The sequence below is a fragment of the Eretmochelys imbricata genome, chromosome 3 (assembly GCF_965152235.1).
Source record: "Eretmochelys imbricata isolate rEreImb1 chromosome 3, rEreImb1.hap1, whole genome shotgun sequence".
Lineage (NCBI taxonomy): Eukaryota > Metazoa > Chordata > Testudines > Cheloniidae > Eretmochelys > Eretmochelys imbricata.
This window is the reverse complement of record NC_135574.1, coordinates 100,652,125-100,673,731: the sequence shown is the minus strand read 5'-3', so window position 1 is coordinate 100,673,731 and position 21,607 is coordinate 100,652,125. Positions and strand designations below refer to the sequence as shown.

At 41.3% G+C, this 21,607-nt stretch overlaps 1 protein-coding gene across 4 annotated transcripts in view; it reads right to left on the bottom strand.

Annotated features, from left to right (window-relative positions):
- Positions 1 to 21,607, bottom strand: part of ENPP1 (ectonucleotide pyrophosphatase/phosphodiesterase 1) — a 71,010-nt gene that overhangs the window by 13,810 nt on the left and 35,593 nt on the right. For all 4 annotated transcript variants that reach the window (XR_013345635.1, XR_013345634.1, XM_077813053.1 and 1 more), the window contains exons 7-16: positions 18,764 to 18,843; positions 16,939 to 17,058; positions 15,052 to 15,161; positions 12,112 to 12,177; positions 10,705 to 10,777; positions 8,536 to 8,644; positions 6,640 to 6,771; positions 5,715 to 5,746; positions 3,285 to 3,412; positions 1,420 to 1,489 (exon numbers count right to left, since the gene is read on the bottom strand). Coding sequence is in view for 2 of the 4 variants with exons in the window: in XM_077813053.1 (XP_077669179.1) it covers positions 1,420 to 1,489; positions 3,285 to 3,412; positions 5,715 to 5,746; positions 6,640 to 6,771; positions 8,536 to 8,644; positions 10,705 to 10,777; positions 12,112 to 12,177; positions 15,052 to 15,161; positions 16,939 to 17,058; positions 18,764 to 18,843 (920 nt within the window). In the remaining 2 variants the exon portion in view is untranslated. The remainder of the gene's footprint in view (positions 1 to 1,419; positions 1,490 to 3,284; positions 3,413 to 5,714; positions 5,747 to 6,639; positions 6,772 to 8,535; positions 8,645 to 10,704; positions 10,778 to 12,111; positions 12,178 to 15,051; positions 15,162 to 16,938; positions 17,059 to 18,763; positions 18,844 to 21,607) is intronic.

Below are 21,607 nucleotides of genomic sequence, written 5' to 3'. Positions count from 1 at the left end.
CATATTTATACCTTGTTTTCCATCTGAATTTGTCTAGCTTCCAGTTACAAATAAATATTTTAATTATTAAATATTTCTTTCCCATACTTATAAACTAATGAAGTCACCCATTAACCTTCTCTTCTCTTCACTATAGGACATGTTTTCTAATCCTCTAATCATTCTCTGAACCCTCTCCAATTTATCATCAACATCCTTCTTGAACTGTAGGCACCAGAACTGGACACAGTACCTCAGCAGTGGTCACATCAGTGCCAAACACTGATGTAAAATAACCTCTCTATTTCTATTCAAGAGACCTGGTTATACATTCAAGAATTGCATTAGCTCTTTTGGCCACAACATCAGGAGCTCATGTTCAACTGATTATCTGCTACGATCCCCAAATCTTTTTCAGAGTCACTGCTCCCAGAATCGAGCCCCTATCATCTGAGAATGGTCTACATTCTTTGTACCTAGCTGTATTAAAATGTATATTGTTTGCTTGTGCCAAGTTTACACCAAGTAAACCAGATTGCTCTATATTAGTGACCTGTCCTCTTCATTATTTACCGTTCCCCTAATATGTGTGTCATCTGCAAACTTTATCCTTGATTAATTTTATTCTCAGCATCTTGATTTTGTGCTGAGTGCTCATATCTTTCATCGTTTTACCCTCCCCTTTTGTTATAAGTTTAATGCCTTCCTGACTACTCTAAGCTACCAGCTGACCTTGATGAGTCTTCAGCAACTTGGCCTTCCAGCCAAGACACAAAGTTCAAATAATACCCCAGATGGGGTTCAAAGAGTCCAATAACTATATAGCATATTTGCCCTTGCTAGAGTCATCAGTCCTAGCTCTGGGCCCTTTATTTGGGCTCCCAAATAAGACCTGTCCCCTTCTTGGGGTTTATAACACTTCACCTATGGCTAGTAGGGGAATTCTGGGTTCCAACCCAGGGACCCTATAAACTGCAACCACATACTGTACTATTTACTCTAATCCATAGTTGCTACTTCCCCGGGCCTCTTCCTACCAGGCCCTTTATCTCCATCCTTATCTCAGGGCCAACATCCACAGGTTCTCTAGCTCCATCCCCCTTCTTCACTCCTCTCATCCCAGCCAGGAACTGACCCGCTAAGGCCCTATAGATCCTTTTCTCTCAGTCTGCTGGGCTGAGATTGGCTATGGCTTCCAAGATGGCTGCTCCATTGAGGCCTCTCTAAGCAGGCAAAAACCACCCATCTTTGCTTCTCTTTTTCTCCCACCTCACTGCTTCCTGGGGCAGGGTATAGCATGGCCTGCAGCAGGGGGCCCTGGTATACCCCGTCACAGGATGTGTCCTGGATTAAACAAACATATGCATGAAAATCATCCTTTGCAACCTGTGAATAAGGTGAATTAAGCTATCATAAGCATTACCATCTTCTGAATCTTACCTGCATGCTCATGAAGCGATTGTCTGAGCCATGGAATCCACCACTGCAATATTTGACTTCAGATGGTTTCCTATTTAAAAGAAGTCACAGGGTATGTAACCAATAATACTTACTTTACAAAATGTATTTATGTAAAAATATATTCAGTAGCTTTGTTTGTCTGCATATAAAAGGGGACATTAACTAAAGTGAAATCTATACCCCAGGGGCCTTTAAATTTTGAAGAATAGAGGCTGCCATCTCCAGTTATAATCTCTGCAAGTCATGGGCAGCACCAGCCTCTTCCCAGTGGGTGGGCTGAGGTGGGCTACACAGAAGATGGGGGGTGGCTGTGCCCTCCCTTGCCATGAGGCCCCACCCCCTCCTTAGTCTTGCCCCCTGCTCCTCCTCAGTTAAGTGCCAGCCCTGCCTCTTCCCCCGAGGCCCTGACCCCGTCAGAGGCTGGAAGCCAGAGCCGGGCAGCGTGGGGTGGCTGCTGCACTGGCTGGTGCCATGGTGTGGGCAGCCACGGAGCTCCCCCCTCTACTCCTGCTGCTGCTCAGGACCCTGGGGCTGCAGCTGCTCCTCAGCTCCCCACCACGCTTCGATGCTCGCAGCCTATGTGGGGGGACCTGCCTCTGGGGCCGGCAGAGTCTTCTGGGAGCAGTGACTGCAAGGGGTTGTGCCCAGGAGCGTGGCTGTAGCAGGTCAGTCCAGGCCACTGTGGGGAGCCCCAGATCCTCCACCTGTCCTGGGAAGCATTCCCTGGTGGGCGGGGACACATGCCAGCGGCTGTTCTCAGGCATCCTAGCACTCTGCCCGGGCTTACTTCTGTGCGGCTGCTGGCGGCTGCGCTGCCTTCAGAAGTGGGTGGCCAGAAAGTGGCAACTGCTGCTGGCCAGGTGCCCAGCTCTGAAGGCAGTTTTTGCTGCCAGCAGCAACAGAGAAGTAAGTGTCATGGGTAAGTGTTGGTTTCATGATTTGATTCTGATTGTGTTCATGCAATAATTTGATCGGTTGTTTATCTCAATCTATATTCTTGTTGATTTATTGATTCCAATGTATACTATTGTTAATTCCTTGATTAATTCCTGTGATCTCCATTGTAACCTCAGTTCAATTATTTTACTGTTTAGTGTTTTAGGGAATTTAGTAAAATTAGTTAGCTTTACATTTCCTTGTTTATTTTAAAAAAGTCGTAAAACATACACCAGACAGGTTCTCTCATCAAATGTCAACTTGCTATATATGGACCACTGTCCCACTCCTAAATTAAACCCTTATTACCACTACACAATATACACTACTATTCTGGCAATGATAAATGTATAGGTCAGAAGAAACAATGCAATTTCTGACAGTGAAATAAGAAAAACAAGACATAATGGGGGATGGCTCAGGAAATTTCACCTCTCGGTCCCCAGCAAAGTTTCTGCCTGGGCTGCTAGAAGTACAACAGGATCATTCAATAGCTTGTGAGAAGTGAGTTGATTCACTGCAGTTCACAGGTGGACACTGATTCAGCAAAGCACTTATACGCTTAACTTTAAGCACATGCTTTGGGAATTAAGCAGGTACTTAAGTGCTTTCCAGAAATAGGGTCTTAATTGACCAGTGCCACATCACAAAACCCACCAACACCTCAGGCATATTTAGCAAGGAGAAATTCATATAGACTAAGGTGATCCCACAAAGTCAGGGACAAGGGCAGTGTACGAAAAAGCTTACTTTGTGCTACAACTATTCCTTGGATAAACGGAGACCTCAGTCTCCAATGGCTGTCAATCTAGAACCATTCACTTGTTCTTTTGCTTTGGAGGAGAAAAATTAAAACAAGTCAAGAAACTCTTTACTGTACAATCAAGTACTGATGAATGGTAACTTACCGAGCGAGTTGCCACTGGGGGTCTAAATAAAAATGAACTTGTTCAATTCGGTCGTTGCTGACGTAGTGAAAACGCTTGGGTAAGAACTCTTTCATAAATGCTTTGAAATGCTGATCTGGGTCTATGCACTGAAATTTTTAAATTAAGATATACATTTAATAATGTGTGAAAAAACTAGTCATGACCATCATGCATAAATTCTTATGAACATCAGAAACTAAGTGCTTAATAGTGCTTTAACGACAAAGGGTCTTGTTCAACTCCTGTTAAAGTCAATGGGAGTCTTTCCATCACCCTCAAAGACCTATTGGATGGTGCATAAATATCAGTTACTTACATTTGAGAATCGGTCAATCTGTATTTTAACGCTTATATTTAAGGGATGCAGTCAACTAATTTTTTTTAATTATCTAATTTTTTGCTCCTTTTTCTGATGAGCTTCTGACCACATTGGACTTGAGAACATTGGCCGTATTAAGACCTTTATTAATTGAGGTCTCTCTTAGGTAAGAGACATCACATGAACAGGATGTCAAAGTCTAGTGTTGTTGCATTGTCCAGTTTGAGAATGCTGCAACACTCTATTATGGAAAATCATACACATACAAAGGTTTTAATATATTGGTCACCCATGGATATTTAATATTCTCACCCACCAACATCCCCTTTTCCTTTATGTAATCCCCACTTGGAGTTTGCCAGCTCCTGGAACACCAGACTGAGCCACTTAGGGGGTCCTATCCTACAAACTACAACAATAATAGCTACCAGAGCCCGCTGACACCATTTCCGACCATGCTTGGAGTCAGAGGTGGGAACAGAAGGGGCTAGAAAATCCTGATGAGGCCAATAAGGAGGTTTCTGCATGGGGTGATCTGGACAGTGAGTATCATGCAATGTCAGCTGAGAGAGGAGTTAAAAATAGAAAAGTCTAATGACCGACAAACAAAACTTAAGTCATGTATCAGCCAAAAGTGAGTCACAGAGGTCACAATCATAGAAATGTAGAGCTGGAAGGGAATTCAAAGGGTCATAAACTTCGCCCCCCTCCACTGAGGCAGACCCAAGTAAACCTAGATCATCCCTGACAGATGTTTCTCCAACCTGTTCTTAAAAGCCTCCAGGGTTTCACAACCTCCCTTGGAAGCTTATTCCAGTCCCTAACTATCCTTATATTTAGAAACCTTTCCCTAATATCTACCCAAAAATCACCTTTTGCTGCAGATTAAGCCCATTACTTCTTGTCCTACCTTCAGTGGACATGGAGAACAATGGATCAGCATCCTCTTTAGAGGGGCCCTTAACATATTTGAAGACTGTTACCAGGTCCCCCTTCAGTTTTCTTTTCTCAAGACTAGACATGCCCAGTTTTTTTAACCTTCCTCATAGGTCAGGTTTTTGAAACCTTTTTATCATGTTTGTTGCTCTCCTCTGGAATATCTTCAATTTGTCCACATCTTTCCTGAAGTGTGGCACCAAGAATTAGACACAGTACCCCAGCTGAGGCCTCACCATTGCTGAGTAGAGCAGGATCATTACATCCCATGTCTTACATACACCATTACTGTTAATGCATCTCAGAATCATATTTTCCTTTTTCCTCAACCGCATAACATTGTTGACTATTATAACCCCCAAATCCTTTTCAGCAGTACTACCACCTAGCCAGTTATTCCCTATTTTGTAGTTGTGCATTTGATTTTTTCTTCAAGTGTAATACTTCGCACTTGTCTTTAATGAATTTAATCTTGTTGATTTCAATTCTCTAATTTGTCAAGGTCATTCTGAAGTCTAATCCTACCCTCCAATTTGCTTGTGACCCTTCCCAGCTTGGTGTCATCCACTAATTTTATAAGAATACTCTCCACTCCATTTTCCAAGTCATTAGTGAAAATATTGATTATTGAGTAGTACTGGACTTAAGACTGACCTCTGTGGCATCCCACTAGATATGCCCTCCCACTTTCATAGCAAACCACTGCTTCTCTTTGAGTACAGTTTTTCAACCAGTTGTGCACACACCTTATTGTAATTTAATCTAGACCACATTTCCCTAGTTTGCTTATGAGAATGTCTGGTGGGACTGTATCAAAAGCCTTACTGAAATCAAGACACATCATGGCTACTCTTTTCTCCCTACCCATTAGACCCCCATCAAAGAAGGAAATTAGGTAGGTTTGGCATGAGTTGTTCTTGACAAATCCCGCTGGCTATTTCTTATAACCCTTATTACTATAACCCTTGTCCACTTTTCTCCCTGTTGTTTCTCTACCTGTCATTGTGTCATATCTAGACTTGGGTAGTAACCTGTTTGGGGCAGCATCCTTCTCTTTTTATATGTTATGTAAGGAACCTAGCATACTGCTGCTGTAAAATAATAAATGTCAAAATGAATCAAGAAGCATGAGCGACATTAAAGAATACACTTACTGTAAGTTGTCTGGTAACATGCTGGTAATCAACTGGAAGAGTCAGATGTAAAAATTAGTCACCTAAAGTTTAAACAAAAAGATGCAAAATAAAAGGCGTCCAACTATGGAATGCTGATTCAATACCATATAAAGCAGTCATCTAGGTTAAAAATAAATTTCTAAATGTAATCAACTTGTTTTTCCTGCATGAAAACCAAGCAGCCAATAGTAAAAACAAAATCAGTAAGAAAATCTTCAAGCTATACTTTTTAACTAGCCTTTTTAGGAGAGGTTTCCCTTCACATTTTCTTCTCTCCAGTCACTTTGGTTATTTACTTGTAATGTTCAGATATTTATAGTTTAAATGGTGTTGACAGAAATGGATGTTGCCAACTAGAATCTGACATTCCAGATTTTATTGCAATGTGCACATAAGAAGCAGTAACTGTTGTGCTAGTCTAATAACTTGGAGCTTTCTTGATATAACTTAATCTTCGTACAGTGTTTATAAACATGTTTCTAATAAACTTCCAAGGAAAAATCCCACCAAAATAAACAAAATAAATTTAATCCAGCAACCTTCCTTCATAGAGCTTAAGGCCAGAAGGGACTAAGTTACCTAGTTTGACTTCCTGTATATCACAGGTCATTAAATTTCTCCTAGTTACCCCTGCATTGAATCCAATAACCTGTGTTTGGCTAAACCATATAGAGATTAAGGGCCCCAGCTACACATGTAAGTGAACCATGTTTTTAAATGCCTTTAAGAACAGAAGATTTATGCTTTTAGGTCATAACAGTTTCCCCAACCCTTATGGTTCATTTCTCTGTAAATTTGTACCGAATCTGAGGAATATCAGTATATTCTGTACATATTAATCCTCACTTAATTTTAAAAAGTTTAGAAATAGATAATCAAGTAACACAAATTAGCAACTACATACAAGAGAAATACTCATCTGGAACGTTTTGGGGTCTTAAGCGAGCTGCAGGGCCAGGAATTATTGTGATATCTTGAACATTCTCCATATATGTGCTCAGATATGCTGTTTTACTACAGCTAGCTGTTTCCATGCCTGCAAAAGGGAAAAAATGTTATTTTTAAAAGAGGTAGTACAAATCTGCAGTACTCCTGATAACAGTATGTATAGCTGTTTTGTACAAAGGGGAAATGTAGCTCCTCTGGTTAAATTATCACCAACCACAATATAATCTGAACAGCAGAAAGGAACTGTAAACTCATACTGTACATAAACATCTACCCTTTCAGCAGCCCAGTAACACTCCCTCATGACAGTTCTCACAAGAAAACAGACATAGATTTTCACTACTGAAGGAGAAAAATAAAGGATACTGTGGGAGCTGGACTGGTAGAGTGGATAATGTTTCACTTCTGGGCTGTGGTCAGAAATCTTTAGTTTTATACACACAGCCCTGCAGTAAATGACAGGTCAAAGGAAGCTAGTAGAAATAACAGGTCATGGCTGTGGCTTTCAGCTTCATTTGTGCAGTGTGTATACGCACACCACAGTGACTACTAAAGAAAAACAAACACAGGATGTTAATAATAAATAAAAACTAATTACAGTCTTAAAATTGAATCTATTGCTTTGAAGTCACTTAAGGTGGAATGGGGGGGAAGAGAGAGCTGGGTGCAGCATGTGAAAAGAAAAGAACTATCATTCCCCCCACCAACACTACAAATTAACAATAAAAGGACTGATTCTCAGGTACAATGCAGACCCTTTACACCGATCTGGCACTGTAAAATGTAATTTACATTAAGGCCCACTTACACCACCAGAGAGTTGTAGAGGGGCTGTGGTGTAAATAAGGATCAGCTCCAGAATATTCTTCTATACAAAAGCTGACATCTGACTTTAAGCATGTCTACTATGGAAACAAAATGCCACCACCTGCTTCAATGGGTGAAGGAACTTGAGGAGGCCAGTGGTGAAAATGGACAGTTCCAGCAGGGAGAGAGGGAAACACTTGCTGAAGGACACCAAGTAGCTTCTCCTCATATTTGTCTCTTGCAGCCATTGGCCAGCTGGGAAGGTAGAGGTGCTGACTGGCCAGCATTCCCTAGCTTGCAGGATTTAACCTGGAGTGGGGACCATGTGGACCCTCTTTTGGCTCCATTCCATCAGCCCCAGCCTACTCTCCTTAAACTAGGAATGGGAACCCAGACTTACAGAGTCTGTGGGTCCAACTTATTGACCATTTAGGGGTCAGGAAGGAATTTTCTCTCCCATGGGCCAGTTGGCAGAGGACCAGGGAATTTTTCACCTTCCTAGAGGCACCTTCAAACCACAGCGGGTTAGGTAGCAATGTGATTAATACATAACTGAGGTACTTTGGTTGAGTTGTTAATTCATCACAATTTGTGGCAGGTTTCCAGTGCAGTTAAGAGGATAAAATGAATGGTTCCCAGAGGTAAAAATAAATAAATTTAAAAAATGGCATTTTGGTGATGGGCCTTGGGCTCATGGGAATCAAGTGAGACCTTGCGGCCTCTGTGGGCCAAGGTCAGACTTAGTGGCCTTCACACCTTTGGTCAGTGCCCTTCTGCATCCTCTATTCCTCTTGCAGCGGGGCTTGGGGGAGGGGGAGTGCTAAGACTGATTCCTGGGGGGTAGGCTGAGGAGAGCCTACCCCACACTGAGTTTCTATTGGTAATGAGCCCTGTAACCCCAAACTGGAACCAATTAAATATCTGGTATAGAAGAGTGTGGGCAGGTACTGTCCCTTCCCTGTGCTAAAGGTTAATAAAAGTTGCAGCCTGCCACTTAATTCCATGCATGTGTCCTCATTTTGCCACTGTTTACATATCAATTTACCATGATCAGATAGAAGAATAATGTTTAGGCATTTGTGCAAGTTCATTTGTTTGAGACCATCCATCAGCATCCCAACTATGTTGTCCACTCTCTGTAGTGCAAGAATGACCTGCAGAATAGAAATGTGGTGATGTAAAATAGATGTTAAGCATTTAGAAACTAATTCATATATCTGTATTTGGTGAATGTAAAATGTAAGACACAGTATGGACCATATTCAAATAAAAGACCTCTTCCTGCAGACTCTATTCACATAAGTATTCCCAGAGGTTTCAGTTGAACTATTCATGTGAATAAGAATTGCATGGTCAGACCCAAGTTTTCACTTCAGGTTAAGTATGAGCTATTTGTTTAAAAGGAGAAATTCTTACAAAAAGATAGTCCAATCAGTTTCATTTTCACATAAATTATATACTTCTGTCATTTGGGTCATTTTAACTGGGAACATAGGGATGGACTAGTGACTTGGGGTCTTAACCATTGGTTGAAAATTTAATTTTAAACCAAAAGAAATGCCATCCTATAGCTCAATTCTTCACCCTTTTTCATGTTTAGTACTTATTGACAGTGGACTCTGTGGGACTACTTGCAAGAATAATTTAGATGCATAAGTAATCAATACAAGCAATTAATATTTATAATAAGCTAGTTACATTTGATGGGACTACTTGCATAAGTAATTCTACTCAGTGTAAGGGTTGCAGAATCATGCTCTTACAGAGCTAGTCAGATGTCTTTACAGTGGTTTTTATTCTTCAAAGGGTTTCTGACATACGTAACCTACATTTTATTTACTAACCAAAGATAAGAATAACTGAGTTTTATATTACCTGGGAAGGGGAGGGGGGAGACAGAGACACCACTGTCAAGCTCTCATTGGCAGTTAATCAACTAAAGAACTACATTGATCTTTCAGTATTATCACAGAAACAGTGTTCAGTTTGTGAAAGCGCTCCACAAGAGAAATTGAAAGCTTCTTGCTGTTGATGGCTCCAGTGAAATTTGGAAAAGTCAGTTATAGATGCCAAAACTTTTCCTGAGTTCAAGATAGTAGCATTCTCTAATATTCCCAAATCACTGAATAGTTTTTCCTCCTTCCACCTCTTCTTGTTTTTGTAAGTGCATTTACTGAAGGATGTAACACTGACCCGTGGTGGAAAATGAAGGCTTCTCTTTATTTACAGCATAGACAGTGGTAGTATCTGCTTCCCCTATGCCAGTGGTTCTCAACCAGAGGTCCAGGGCCCATTGCAGGCTGTGAGCATGCTTCAGAGGGTCTGCCAAGCAGGGCCAGCATTAAACTTGCTGGGGCCCAGGGCAGAAAGTCGAAGCCCCACTGCATGAAGCTGAAGCCCAAGGCCCTGAGCTCCACCACCCAGGGCGGAAGCCAAAGCTTGAGCAATGTAGCTTTGTGGGGGGACCCTGTGGCATGGTCCCACAGGCAGTTGCCCTGCTTGGTACCCCCTAGTGCCAACTTTGGCTTTTATATGCAGAAAAACAGTTGTTGTGGCACAGGTGGAGCCATGGACTTTTTACAGCATGTTGGGGGCGGGGCCTCAGAAAGAAATAGGTTGAGAACCCCTGCCCTATGCCGAAGTCTGACATGGAAGGAGATACGATTCATATCCACCTAACTGTGGTCTGAGACAGCCAGCAACCATGCCAGTTACAACGTGAATAGCCATCCACAGAAGTGGACTGGGATTAGAGCTGGTTAAAAGGTTTCATTCACCCCACCTTTTCCGACCCACCCTTAAGTGAAAAGTTTTTTTCCCCCCTCAACTGATAATGTTCATGAAAACAATTTTTTCTTTCCAAATATTTCTAGTATTTTGTATCAAAAGGGAGAACTAGTGTATGATGAGTGGGGGGAAGGGGAGAGGGAGACAAAATATATACCATTTACAACCTCATCCGCATTTGCTATTTTAAATTATAATTAAAGTTAGTACCTAATTTGTTAGCATTGAAAACAGCACATTTATTAAATGCCCTTTTACTAGGTATGTTAGGTCATGTTCACCCTCCCACAAAGTCGTTGTTCTAATAAATACACTGCAGATGAGTGCTCCAGTTTATGGCTGTTAAATTAACATGCTTTACAAAGCTTCATCACTAACTCAGTACATAGTTTGAAAAGAAAACAAAACAAAAAAAACACCTACTTACTCCACTGCTGACTGGTCCAAAGTTATGGCCTGAGAAATCTGGTTCTTCTAAATACAGAGTGTAAAAGTGTGGTCTATATCAAACAGCACCAAAAATGTAATATTTTATATACACATTGAAAAATAGTCTGGAAAAAATTATAATTCAACAATGGATATCAAGTAATAGAAACAACTGTGCATCCCTTAGTGAGGAAACATTTTAAAAGAAGAGAAAGGTATAGACAATTTGCTTAGAAACAGGCTTGAAACAACTAATTTGTTGATCATAAATGATCTGGGAAAAGGTGGTAAAATTGGCCAACAATACAAAATTACTCAAGATAGTTAAGTCCAAAGTAGACTGCCGAGAGTTACAGAGGGATCTCAAAACTGGGTGACTGGGCAACAAAATGGCAGATGAAATTCAATGTTGATAAATGCAAATTAATGCACATGGGAAAACATAATCCCAATTATTTATACAAAAATGATGGGATCTACATTTGCTGTTACCACAAAGATCTTGGAGTCATTGTAGACAGATCTCTGAAAACATCCGCACTGTGCAGTGGCAGGCCAAACAGTTAACAGAATGTTCGGAACCATTAGGCAAGGGATAGATAGTAAGACAGAAAATATCACAATGCCACTACATAAATTCATGGTATGCCCATGCTTCAAACACTGTGTGCAGTTCTAGTCACCCCCTTTCAAAAAGGATATGTTAGAAATGGGAAAAGTTCCAAGAAGGGCACCAAAAATGATTAAGGGTATGCATCAGCTTCCATATGAGGAGAAATTAAAAACACTGGGACTCTTCAGCTTGGAAAAGAGATGACTAAGGGGGGATATGACAGAGGTCTATAAAATCATGACTGATGTGGAGAAAGTGAATAAGGAAGTGTTATTTACCCCCTCACACAACACAATGTAATTAATAAGCAACAGGTTTAAAGCAAACAAAAAGGAGCTATTTCTTCACACAATGCACAGTCAACCTATGGAAATCATAGCCAGGGATGTTGTGAAGACAAAAAGTATAACTGGGTTCAGAAAAGAATTAGATCATTAGAATTAGATAGATCCATCAATGGCTATTAGCCAAAATAGTCCAGGATGCAATCCCATAAACCAGGGACTTTCAGATTCTGGGACTGGACGAGAGGGGATGGATCACTTAATAATTGCCCTGTTATGTTCATTTCCTCAGAAGCATCTGGCATTGGCCACTGTCAGAAAACACGATACTGGGCTAGATGAACCATTGGTCTGACCTAGTATGGCCACTCTTATGAAGTTATTGAAATAATGCACACAGGGTATTAAATATCAACAACATTTACATTGCAATGTGTTTATTAATCATTATTATTTCATTATTCTAACACTGTAAACAGAAGCTTTACATTTGAAATTTAATACCTACCTTTCATCTTTAGGTAACTGCAGCCAATGAAGAATAGCTATCACCCTTTCTTCAAATGGGATTGAACTGTATCAGAACAATACAATAGCAACTGTATTTCAAAGAACTGAAAATTATGTTCACATGAGTTACGAAACCTGTCTTCATTTCAAGATCATTGAAATCACTTGGCAACAATAAGGTTGGATATCCATTAAATATATGACAGGTTTCAGAGTAGCAGCCATGTTAGTCTGTATCCGCAAAAAGAACAGGAGTACTTGTGGCACCTTAGAGACTAACAAATTAGTCTCTAAGGTGCCACAAGTACTCCTGTTCATTAAATATAGCTAGATCAATATTTTGGAGTACTACAATGATGGGAAATTTTACAAATAAAAGGCTAAGAGCCTGATCTAAAGCCCACTGAAGTCAACAGGAGTCTCTAGCTTCCATGGGCTTTGGATAAGGCCCTAAATCTTGCTTGCCTTCCTCATACAAGCAGTCCAACTGATTTCACCAGGCATGCTCACATAAGGTGAGAAGGATTTGTTCCATATACTGTATTTTTAACACCATTCTGGTGTTTATAATGTGAGCCCAGTTGCCAAGTTTCTAATGACCACACATGGATAAAATCTGGGATCAAAACTCTGAAGTAGACTGGCAATCATAGATTAGTATACACCCACTAAAAACAGCCTATATGTTACTGAGACAGCACCACTTGTTGCTGATGACTGCAGTAGCTTGAACGACACAATGCAAATGACCCTGTTCAACTAATTGGAGAAAAGTGTAGAATGTCCCACAAGCAACCAACAGTCAGAATCTACGTGACAAGAAAAATAGGACCTGAGAAGAAGATTGAGGAACTCAGGGAAGATTTTTATATTATTAATGATGATCCTCAGATGCACATATTTTTTCCACTGCTGAGAAATGTTTATTCATAGGTAGGAACAACAGTTGACCATAAAGGCTACTGCCTTACTGTGAAATACCTTGAAAACTTGCAATAAGATCAATTTGACAGTGAAATGTTTCATTACATAGAGTTTTTCAACTACATTGACAATATCATGTAAAGATTTTCCCACTTCATGTAAGGGAAGAGCTCAGATTGAGTGATCAGTGTTAGAATGTAGGTATTTGTGAAATATTTGCACCAAGTGTAAATATAAGACAACAACGCATCACCAGATTCAGATGGCAAATCTTTTGCATACCTCTCCTAAGCATGTTATAACATAATAGGTTCTTCAGTCAGTTATACATCATGCATAATGGAAAATGCAGGCTCTGGCTAGTGGGATTCTGCTTTTTCACAATGTGCAGGTGTGATGTTATGATTGTATAGAATATCTCATTTGAAAGGTGACAGGGCCAGAAAGAGTTAATTAACTCACAGACTGACCTGACCCATGGCCGAACTTTAGAGACTGGTTAGGAAGATATGTAAATGAATAGAGTTTTGAAATGCAAGCCTGTATTGTTAGGGATAGAAGAGTAGATGTTTGCTCAGGTCTTGTGATGTAAGCAAACCAGTCTTGTCTATGGCTATAGCTTTGATTTGAAGATCAAAAAAGGAATATTAACATATACTTGAGTGAAATAGTATTATTGTCTATGTCTCTTTGAAGGTTGATATAACCTGTATCTGAACTGTTTAATGGATACATTATCCTGTGTAATTGCCATGATGTTTGGAAGAAGGAAAGTTAAGCCTATTGTTTTCTCACGCCAAAAGGCTGCAGGAAATGTATGAAAACCTTGGGACACGATCTTTCTTCATCTCAGATCTGCTTTGGGTTTCAAGAGGGGGAAACCTTAAGCCATAAGGATTGAGATCCCCAGTCACTGACTGGAGTCACCTTGAATATGGACATTGGACTATAACCTATGGACGATTTCTAAAGGACTTTTGGCAACTACAAGCTCATCTCTGCTATGTATCTGAACCTCAAGAATTGAATTCAAGTCTGTATGTATGTTGACCTTTTAACCAACTCTTTTCTTTTTTCATAAATTTTAGTTTAGTTAATTGACTGTAAGAGTGTATTTTGGGTAAGATCCGAGTTATAGAATATCAGGGTTGGAAGGGACCTCAGGAGGTCATCTAGTCCCACTCCCTGCTCAAAGCAGGACCAATCCCCAATTTTTTCCCCAGATCCCTAAATGGCCCCCTCAAGAATTGAGCTCACAACCCTGGGTTAGCAGGCCAATGCTCAAACCACTGAGCTATCCCTCCCCTCCTCCCCCCATCATTTGACCTGGGTCTGGGGCTTGGGATCAGGAGAACCTTTTCTTTTATATGATGAAATAAGATTTTCAGAATTTATCATCATGTGTTTGACATGTGTGACTGGATGGAGGCCTGAGGCTGGGTACTTGAAGGGAACTGCATTATTTGGACTTCTGAGTAACCAGTGAGGTACTATAGAAGTTGTTTTGTGCTGGCTTGGTAAATCTAAGTATTGGAATATCCACCAGCATTTGGTGTTTGTTTGCTCCGTTCTGTTTGCAGTTAACTCTGATTGAGTGACCTCAGCTGGCTCGCACAGGCAGCACCGTCACAGCAGGACTATATTAGTAAGCAAGAAGATATTTATCTTCTGTCATCTATCATTTTGTGAAAGCTGATCCAAACCAGGAAAGGAAGCAGAACAAAGCCTACATATCATTTTCTCTCTCTCACACACACCCTTATTCAAGGGTAGTCAATGGGCAGACCACGAGCCAAATCCGGACCATCAGATGCTTTTGAACAGACTGCAAAATCTTTTTATTTACTTATTATCATTATGGTTATTATTTTTGTATTATTTTCTCTGGAGTCTAGACCATGATTAGACCGTGACCAAGACATTTGGACCTTGACAAAAAATAACTGACTACCTCTCCCCTAATTTATTGCTCTACCAAAGGAAAACACACACATACCACATGATGTTTACATACCGATTGTATGTTTTATATAAGTCTGGAAAAGTTCCATTAATTCTCACATCTGATCCAGGCCAGAAGAATGTACCAGCTTTTAGACCTTGATGCATAGCTGTCAGCCAGATCTGTGGGATGAGGACAAGTATAATTACTTAAGGCATGGCTACACTTGCAGATATAGAGCGCAGTCAGTTAAACCACCCTCGGAAAGCTCAGTAGGGAAAGCGCTACAGTGTGTCCACACTGTCAGATTCAAGTGCACTGGCGTGGCCACATTAGCAACTCTTCCAACGGCCACAGAGAGCAATGCATTGTGGTAACTATCCCAGCATGCAAGTGGCTGCAACATGCTTTTCAGATGGGGTGGGGTGGGGGTGGAGTGGAGTGTGACAGGGAATGTGTTGTGTGTATGTAGGGGGAGAGAGAGTGGGTTTGTGGGGGCTGAGAGCATGTCAGCATGCTGTCTTTTAAGTTCAGACAGCAGCAGACCTCCATCCCCCTGCCCCTCTCTCTCTCCCTCACACACACACACACACAGCAAGCAACATTCTACACTAATGGTTGCTTTGTCCCAGAGCAGATAAGCAGCTGGCTGTCAGAAACGGAGCTTTGAAAGGGCATGTCTGCATTCCTGCAGCCAATTCCAAAACAATGACAAGAGTGGCCACTTGACTTAAGGGGATTATGGGATGTTTCCAGAGGCCGATCAGAGTGCAGCAATGCAACATCTCGTTCACACTGACGCTCGGGTGTTCGTTTCAGCCGAGGCGCAGCAAGCGTTATGCTTCTTGTGGAGGTGGATTACCAGGAGCACTCCAGCTGCAGAGTCCAGGTGCTCTAAGTGCCTTGCCAGTGTGGTTGGGTCGTGAGTTAGGGCGCTCGGGGCTGCTTTAATGCGCTTGAACTCACAAGTGTAGCCATGCCCTTAGTGTTTGTCATAAAGTCCCAGCTCCTGGAGTCCTGTTATTTCATGAGAATTTCCACTTTCATTTTAAAAAACAAGTTCTAGCATTCATGTTTGGGAGAAAAGCTTAAAAAGGTGACTTGAGAATAGCCTAAAGGTTCAAAACCCAAAAGGCAAATAAGAACCAAAAACGTATTTTTTGAAAAACCTCATGATTTTTAGCCAAGATCATGATTTTTTGAGGCCTAACATGATTTTTGAATGGTCAGGTTGGCAATATTATGGCAAGTTGGGGGAAAAGAGGAAGCTGAAACTAAGTTGGGAGAGGATAAGTGGGAGACCTAGTGAAGGGAAGATGAGTAGCATAGGCTGGAGGAGAGGAAGAAATGGCAAGAGACAGAGGATGGAGAGTGAGAGACCTAAAAGCCAGAGAAATGGAAAAAAGAAAGGCAAAAAACACACACAAACTTTTAGTTTTACTTCTTTCTAAGGCATTATTTCCCAGGCAGAAAAGAGAGGAGGCGGAAGGGTGGGAATCTTTGGGTCACTGCAGCTGGAGTATGGAGAGAGAGTTAGAGGACTTTGAGCTCTGGGTATCCAAGGAGTTGGGACTGTACCAAGATGCCTTCCCCAATTAGCATCTGCAGGGACCTTGGACTAGAACCATTCTACAGAATTATACTTTTTGGAGTGGGGCTGGAGAGGAGGCTGAAAATGAATAAAGAAAATGTTCCAAACGGGGGTAATATAAATAAGATCATTAACAAATCCTGCCACCTAATTTTTTCATTATTGCAGTTTACATGTAAGCTATTTCAAAATCCATTTTACAGCTGCAACAATGTAATCATGTAGTTATGCTGAGTGACAGCTTCTTGGCTGCCTTGGAAATGCTCTCTGTAACATTGTTTCTCAGTATCACCATTTTCCTGAGAAATAATTAAACATAACCACTCTCTCGTGTGACTCATAGCAGTATATTAGTTATTAATACTTACAGGCTGTCCTTGGTACCACTGTGGATTAAACTTCTCTGCATTTTTAAGTGAGAAGGAAGCATTTCTATGGGGGTCGTATATCTTGTTATCAATTATACCATGGGATTCTGGATACAGCCCCTACAATGAAGATTGTGCCATTGTATAAAAAAGAAAATCCTTTTTATATAAATCCTTATGTACATGTCACAACAGTGTCACATTTCACTGCTACAAAGATCAAATACAGATTGATGCTTCTCAAAAGTAACGCAGCATTTTTCAGACTTTGTGTAAGTGGATGCAAGTCTATTGACTTACAAAGTCTGAATTTGGCTTGACCTCTTCAGGCTGAGTTTACAGCCTACTTGCTATAGTTTTCGCTTATGCTCTTTTAGAGACATTTAGGCAAAACAGAGCCTAAATGGATGGAATAACTTTAGCCTTTCTGACATCTTAAGGATAGCACAGCTGCTTTGTCACAGAACGGGATGGCCTTCATGAAGCAGTTGGGCGGATCCCCACCTGTGACTAGATGCCTCCGTAAGATAACGAACCAACAAGTAGCTCACTGGTGGGGAGCGGCAAGAGTAGGGAGGCTCCTGAGGAGACCATGTGACAGGGAAAGGAGCCAGAAGGGTGCTTACTACTCCAGCTAGGTGAAAGGCCAGGCTGGGGATACCTGCTGTGTGCCTGGTTTACCTATTTTGATTGATGTTGAACTGTGTTTGTGATTGAATAAACATATGCCTCAGAGAAAGGAATGGAATAGGTGATAGTGGGGAGCTTTATTTACACTATCTGGAGAGTTAGTCCCCCAACTTTCATAAGAGTTGGAGAACTGAGGCAGAGGAGGGTCTGATGCCAGGTTAGGGAAAATCCCATTACATGGTGGCAGAGCAAAACTCTCTCTACCAGGCCAACTCTTCAAATTTGGGAGTGTGTGTCTTGAGGGGAGGGGGGCATTAAACAACTTTTTAAAAAAAATAAGTAGAGATCCAGAGACTGTGCACATAACAGCATCCACTGCCACGCCACCCAAAGAGACAACACCACTGATGAGTCAGGAGCAGAAGGCAGTGAGGCTGTGATTCCATCAGTCTTAATTTGAGTTCTAAACTCTTTGACCATCAAGCTCAAACTGATATACCCTAGAAGACAGTAAGACACAATCCAGTTTTGGAAGCTTTTTTTTTTTAAATTGGTTTATTTTCTCCTGTATATATTCAAGATGGGAGAAACCTTAGAGATCAGTTTGTGACACCTTCCACCCTTGGGCTGCCTCTAAGCCAGATTTGAATCTCAGCCAGCCTTAGATCTCCTCACACCTTCAAAACTCATGAGATATTCAGATTGCTGGTTCCATTTCAGACCTCATCTATATCTACATAATGCCACACTTTCTGTTCCATGGGCAGGGCATAAGGCACATATCTTCCCAAAGAAAAGGAATGAGAAGAACCTAGCTTGCTTCTACTCCACTGGCCAAAACTGTGATTCAGCAAATTATGCCAGATTCATACCAATGCACAAAGTGAGGAAGGATACCAATTTATAATGCCACAGGAATTCCTACACCTGGTATTGGATAGTTTTTATGAATTATCTGGATCAAGTTCATCTAACCAGGCATAAGTAGTCTTTATATAGTGATTGTCACACATTAAGCCAGATCTTAGCATGAAAAGAAAAGAAGAATAGTGTGGAATCTACATTTTCATGGCCCTGTGGGAAATCTTAAGTATTGTTCTTGCTGGATTTAATAATCCACAAATCCCGTTTCCCCTGGAATTGATTAAATTCAGAACAATGTATCTTCTAGAGAGAAAAACACAGAAGTTCTTACTGTGACAATGGTGTAGTGATTGGGGAACGTTTTTGTTGGATACACTGGTCTCATGTTGGGAGTGTATGTTCCACATTTTTCTAGGGAGGAAAAATGTAAAATTACAAAAATGAAAAAAATTTCACAAGACTCAACTATGTATACATTCAGTTTCAAAAATCACACCCCTGTAGAGTTGCACTCTACAACATTCTAGAATTCATACTTATGTCGGAAATGAATATGTCACAATTGACTTAATAGCTAGTGGTAGAAACACATTCTAGATACCCCTTATGGGGCCAATCTTTGACTACTGAAGTCAGCGGTCACAGAATCAGGCCTTTTAAACAATACCTGGTGCAGATGTATATAGGAATGATCAAAGAAGTCACGCTGTTCCAGTTAGAACACAGACCTGGCAGCTAGTGAGAGTGCTGTGCAGGGTGAGCTCTAGTAATGATTTCAGTCTGGGAGTTCCCAGAAGCAAAGTAGCTTTTGACTGAGGGCTATAAATGCTGTCTTGCCCCAGTTCTCTGAACCATCATTGTTATACCAATAAAATAAAAACCAGCAGGATCTTATTAAAGGGAAAAAGGCAAAATACCACATTTATTGTGAATACAGAAAGAATCATAGTAAGCAGTTAGTTACAGCTGTAACATTCCATTCAATCTCATATTTATTCACACATTCATTCATACACACACACAGAGGTTCTGCAAGATTGTTATCATAGTTACCAGCCTTAGAGTTGCTCATGCCAAGCCACTGGCCAGGCGGCCTGGACATGAGGAGGGAGCAGGTCCTTGTCAGATGCTCATCTGACGCTCCTGGAAGTTGGTTTGCAGAATCAGACTCCAAAGTTCTCACCTTTTAGAGTCTATTTTTGTAGGAATTTCTTCCTAGGCTAGTCTATGGGAATTGCTTCATCATGCTGTTGCTGAATCAATCAGCAGATAGCACATTCCTGAGGGCTCCGTGCTGCTAGATGTTATCTTGTTCTTTGGTTCTCCCATTCTTGAGGCTGTTGGGTGGATTCCAGTCTGCCCTCCGGGGGTCCTCTGGTTATTTCCACTTGACGCCTTCTTCAGCCAATGGACACTGGATTCTTAGGCTGGCACCTCCCTGATCATTCAGTTATTATCCACACCAAGCATCCATCCACATACATCCTCTATCTCTATTTTAATCACAATTGTTAATACAACAAAAGGGCAGGGAGTCTCTGGGTGCTGTTTCTGTTGTTAGAGTATTGCTTTGAGTCTCTCTCTCTCTGTGAATTGCTTTGAGAACAGACTCTGTCTTAGAATGTACTAACACAATTAGCAGCTTGCAAGTTTCACACAGAGGGAGAGAAACAGTACCAAAAACCAAAAGACCTCTTAATTAGTAATACCCTGGAATTTAAACTATGGGGAATCAAACTCATTTGTGATTTTAATACAGAACTTCTTTAATATGATCCAACATCATCTGACAAATTGCTATTTACTTTGCTTTCAGTTTATATACACATCCCATAAAAAGGAGTGTTCATCATCATGTTCTCTAGGCATAAGCTCAAACTTATGTTCTTGCCATAGAATTGCAGGTCTCTTAAAAAAAAAAAATCATCGTCATTGCCAATACATATTAGAATGAAAAATCATTCATGTTAGGCCAAAATTGTCAAATTTGGCTTCCTAAAGCAAGGTGCCTAAATCTATACACAAGCACCTAAATAGGTGTTCTCTTCTTCTGAAAATTAGGACAATAATCCTCACTAAAGTACAAAAAAAAAAATCACACACAGACCAAAAGTTTTGTGTAAAAGGATATAGATAAGCGTAAAGTTAATGAGTCATCAGATTGATGTTCTGCTCCGTAATCTATGCATGCACTTTGGATCATTCTCTCCCATATATTCAGTATAGTATAGATCAGGAGTGAAAGTAAGTCTAGGGACTTACCGGTACGGGCTGGGCTGGGGCCGGGGCCAGCTCTGGCCCCCGGAAGTGGTGGAGCCTTGGGTGGAAGGGGTGGGGCTGGGGGAGGTCAAAGCCAGCCCCGGCCCACCCTGTACTGGCAAGTGCCTCCTTCCCCCTCCCCGAGGTAACAGTGGCAGCTGGGGGCTCTGGCAGCGGTTTAAAGGGCCCTGTGTGGGTAGCAGCAGCCGGAGCCCTGGGCCCTTTATATCGTCCCCGGAGCCCCGCTGCTGCTTCCCCAGGGCTCCAGCAGCAGGACTCTGGGGATGGGGCTCCGGCCGCCACTACTGCTCCGGGCCCTTTAAATTGTCCCTGGAGCCTGCCTCAGTTTGGCTTCTTAAATCCTAACTGTTAAGTGGAATGAACGGGAAGTTTATATCCATGGGCCCTGGTCTTGCAAATACATATGCATGAGTAGTTCCAATAGTACTACTGACCTGCATAGTTACTCCTGTGTGTAACTATTTGCCAGGTCAGAGGCTATGTGGTACTATTAATTTACTCAGTGTGCTATGAAAATAAGTTAGCAACACATTGATTTACAATATTAAATGACAATAACTTACATACAGCACCTACCATTCCAGAATGTTTCATTACAAACTACAGGCCAAAATCAAAGACCACTTAAATCAGCAGGATTCTTTCCATTGACATCAATGGCTTTCATCAGGTTTCAAACCTTTGACAAAATCATGGGGAGGAGGCGGCGGCGTCATTGTGCTGTAACAGCAGTAGCTGAAGACTCTCTGCCAGAATTCCTCCAAGGGCCCACGGTTGTGTACACTACATCAGGAGCTCCAAACTTTGAAAGGGTCCATCATGTATTTCCTCTCTCATGCTGGCCCAGCTCTGCTGGTCAGTGCAGAGGTGAGGTCTGTGTACCCCAACTTCACTT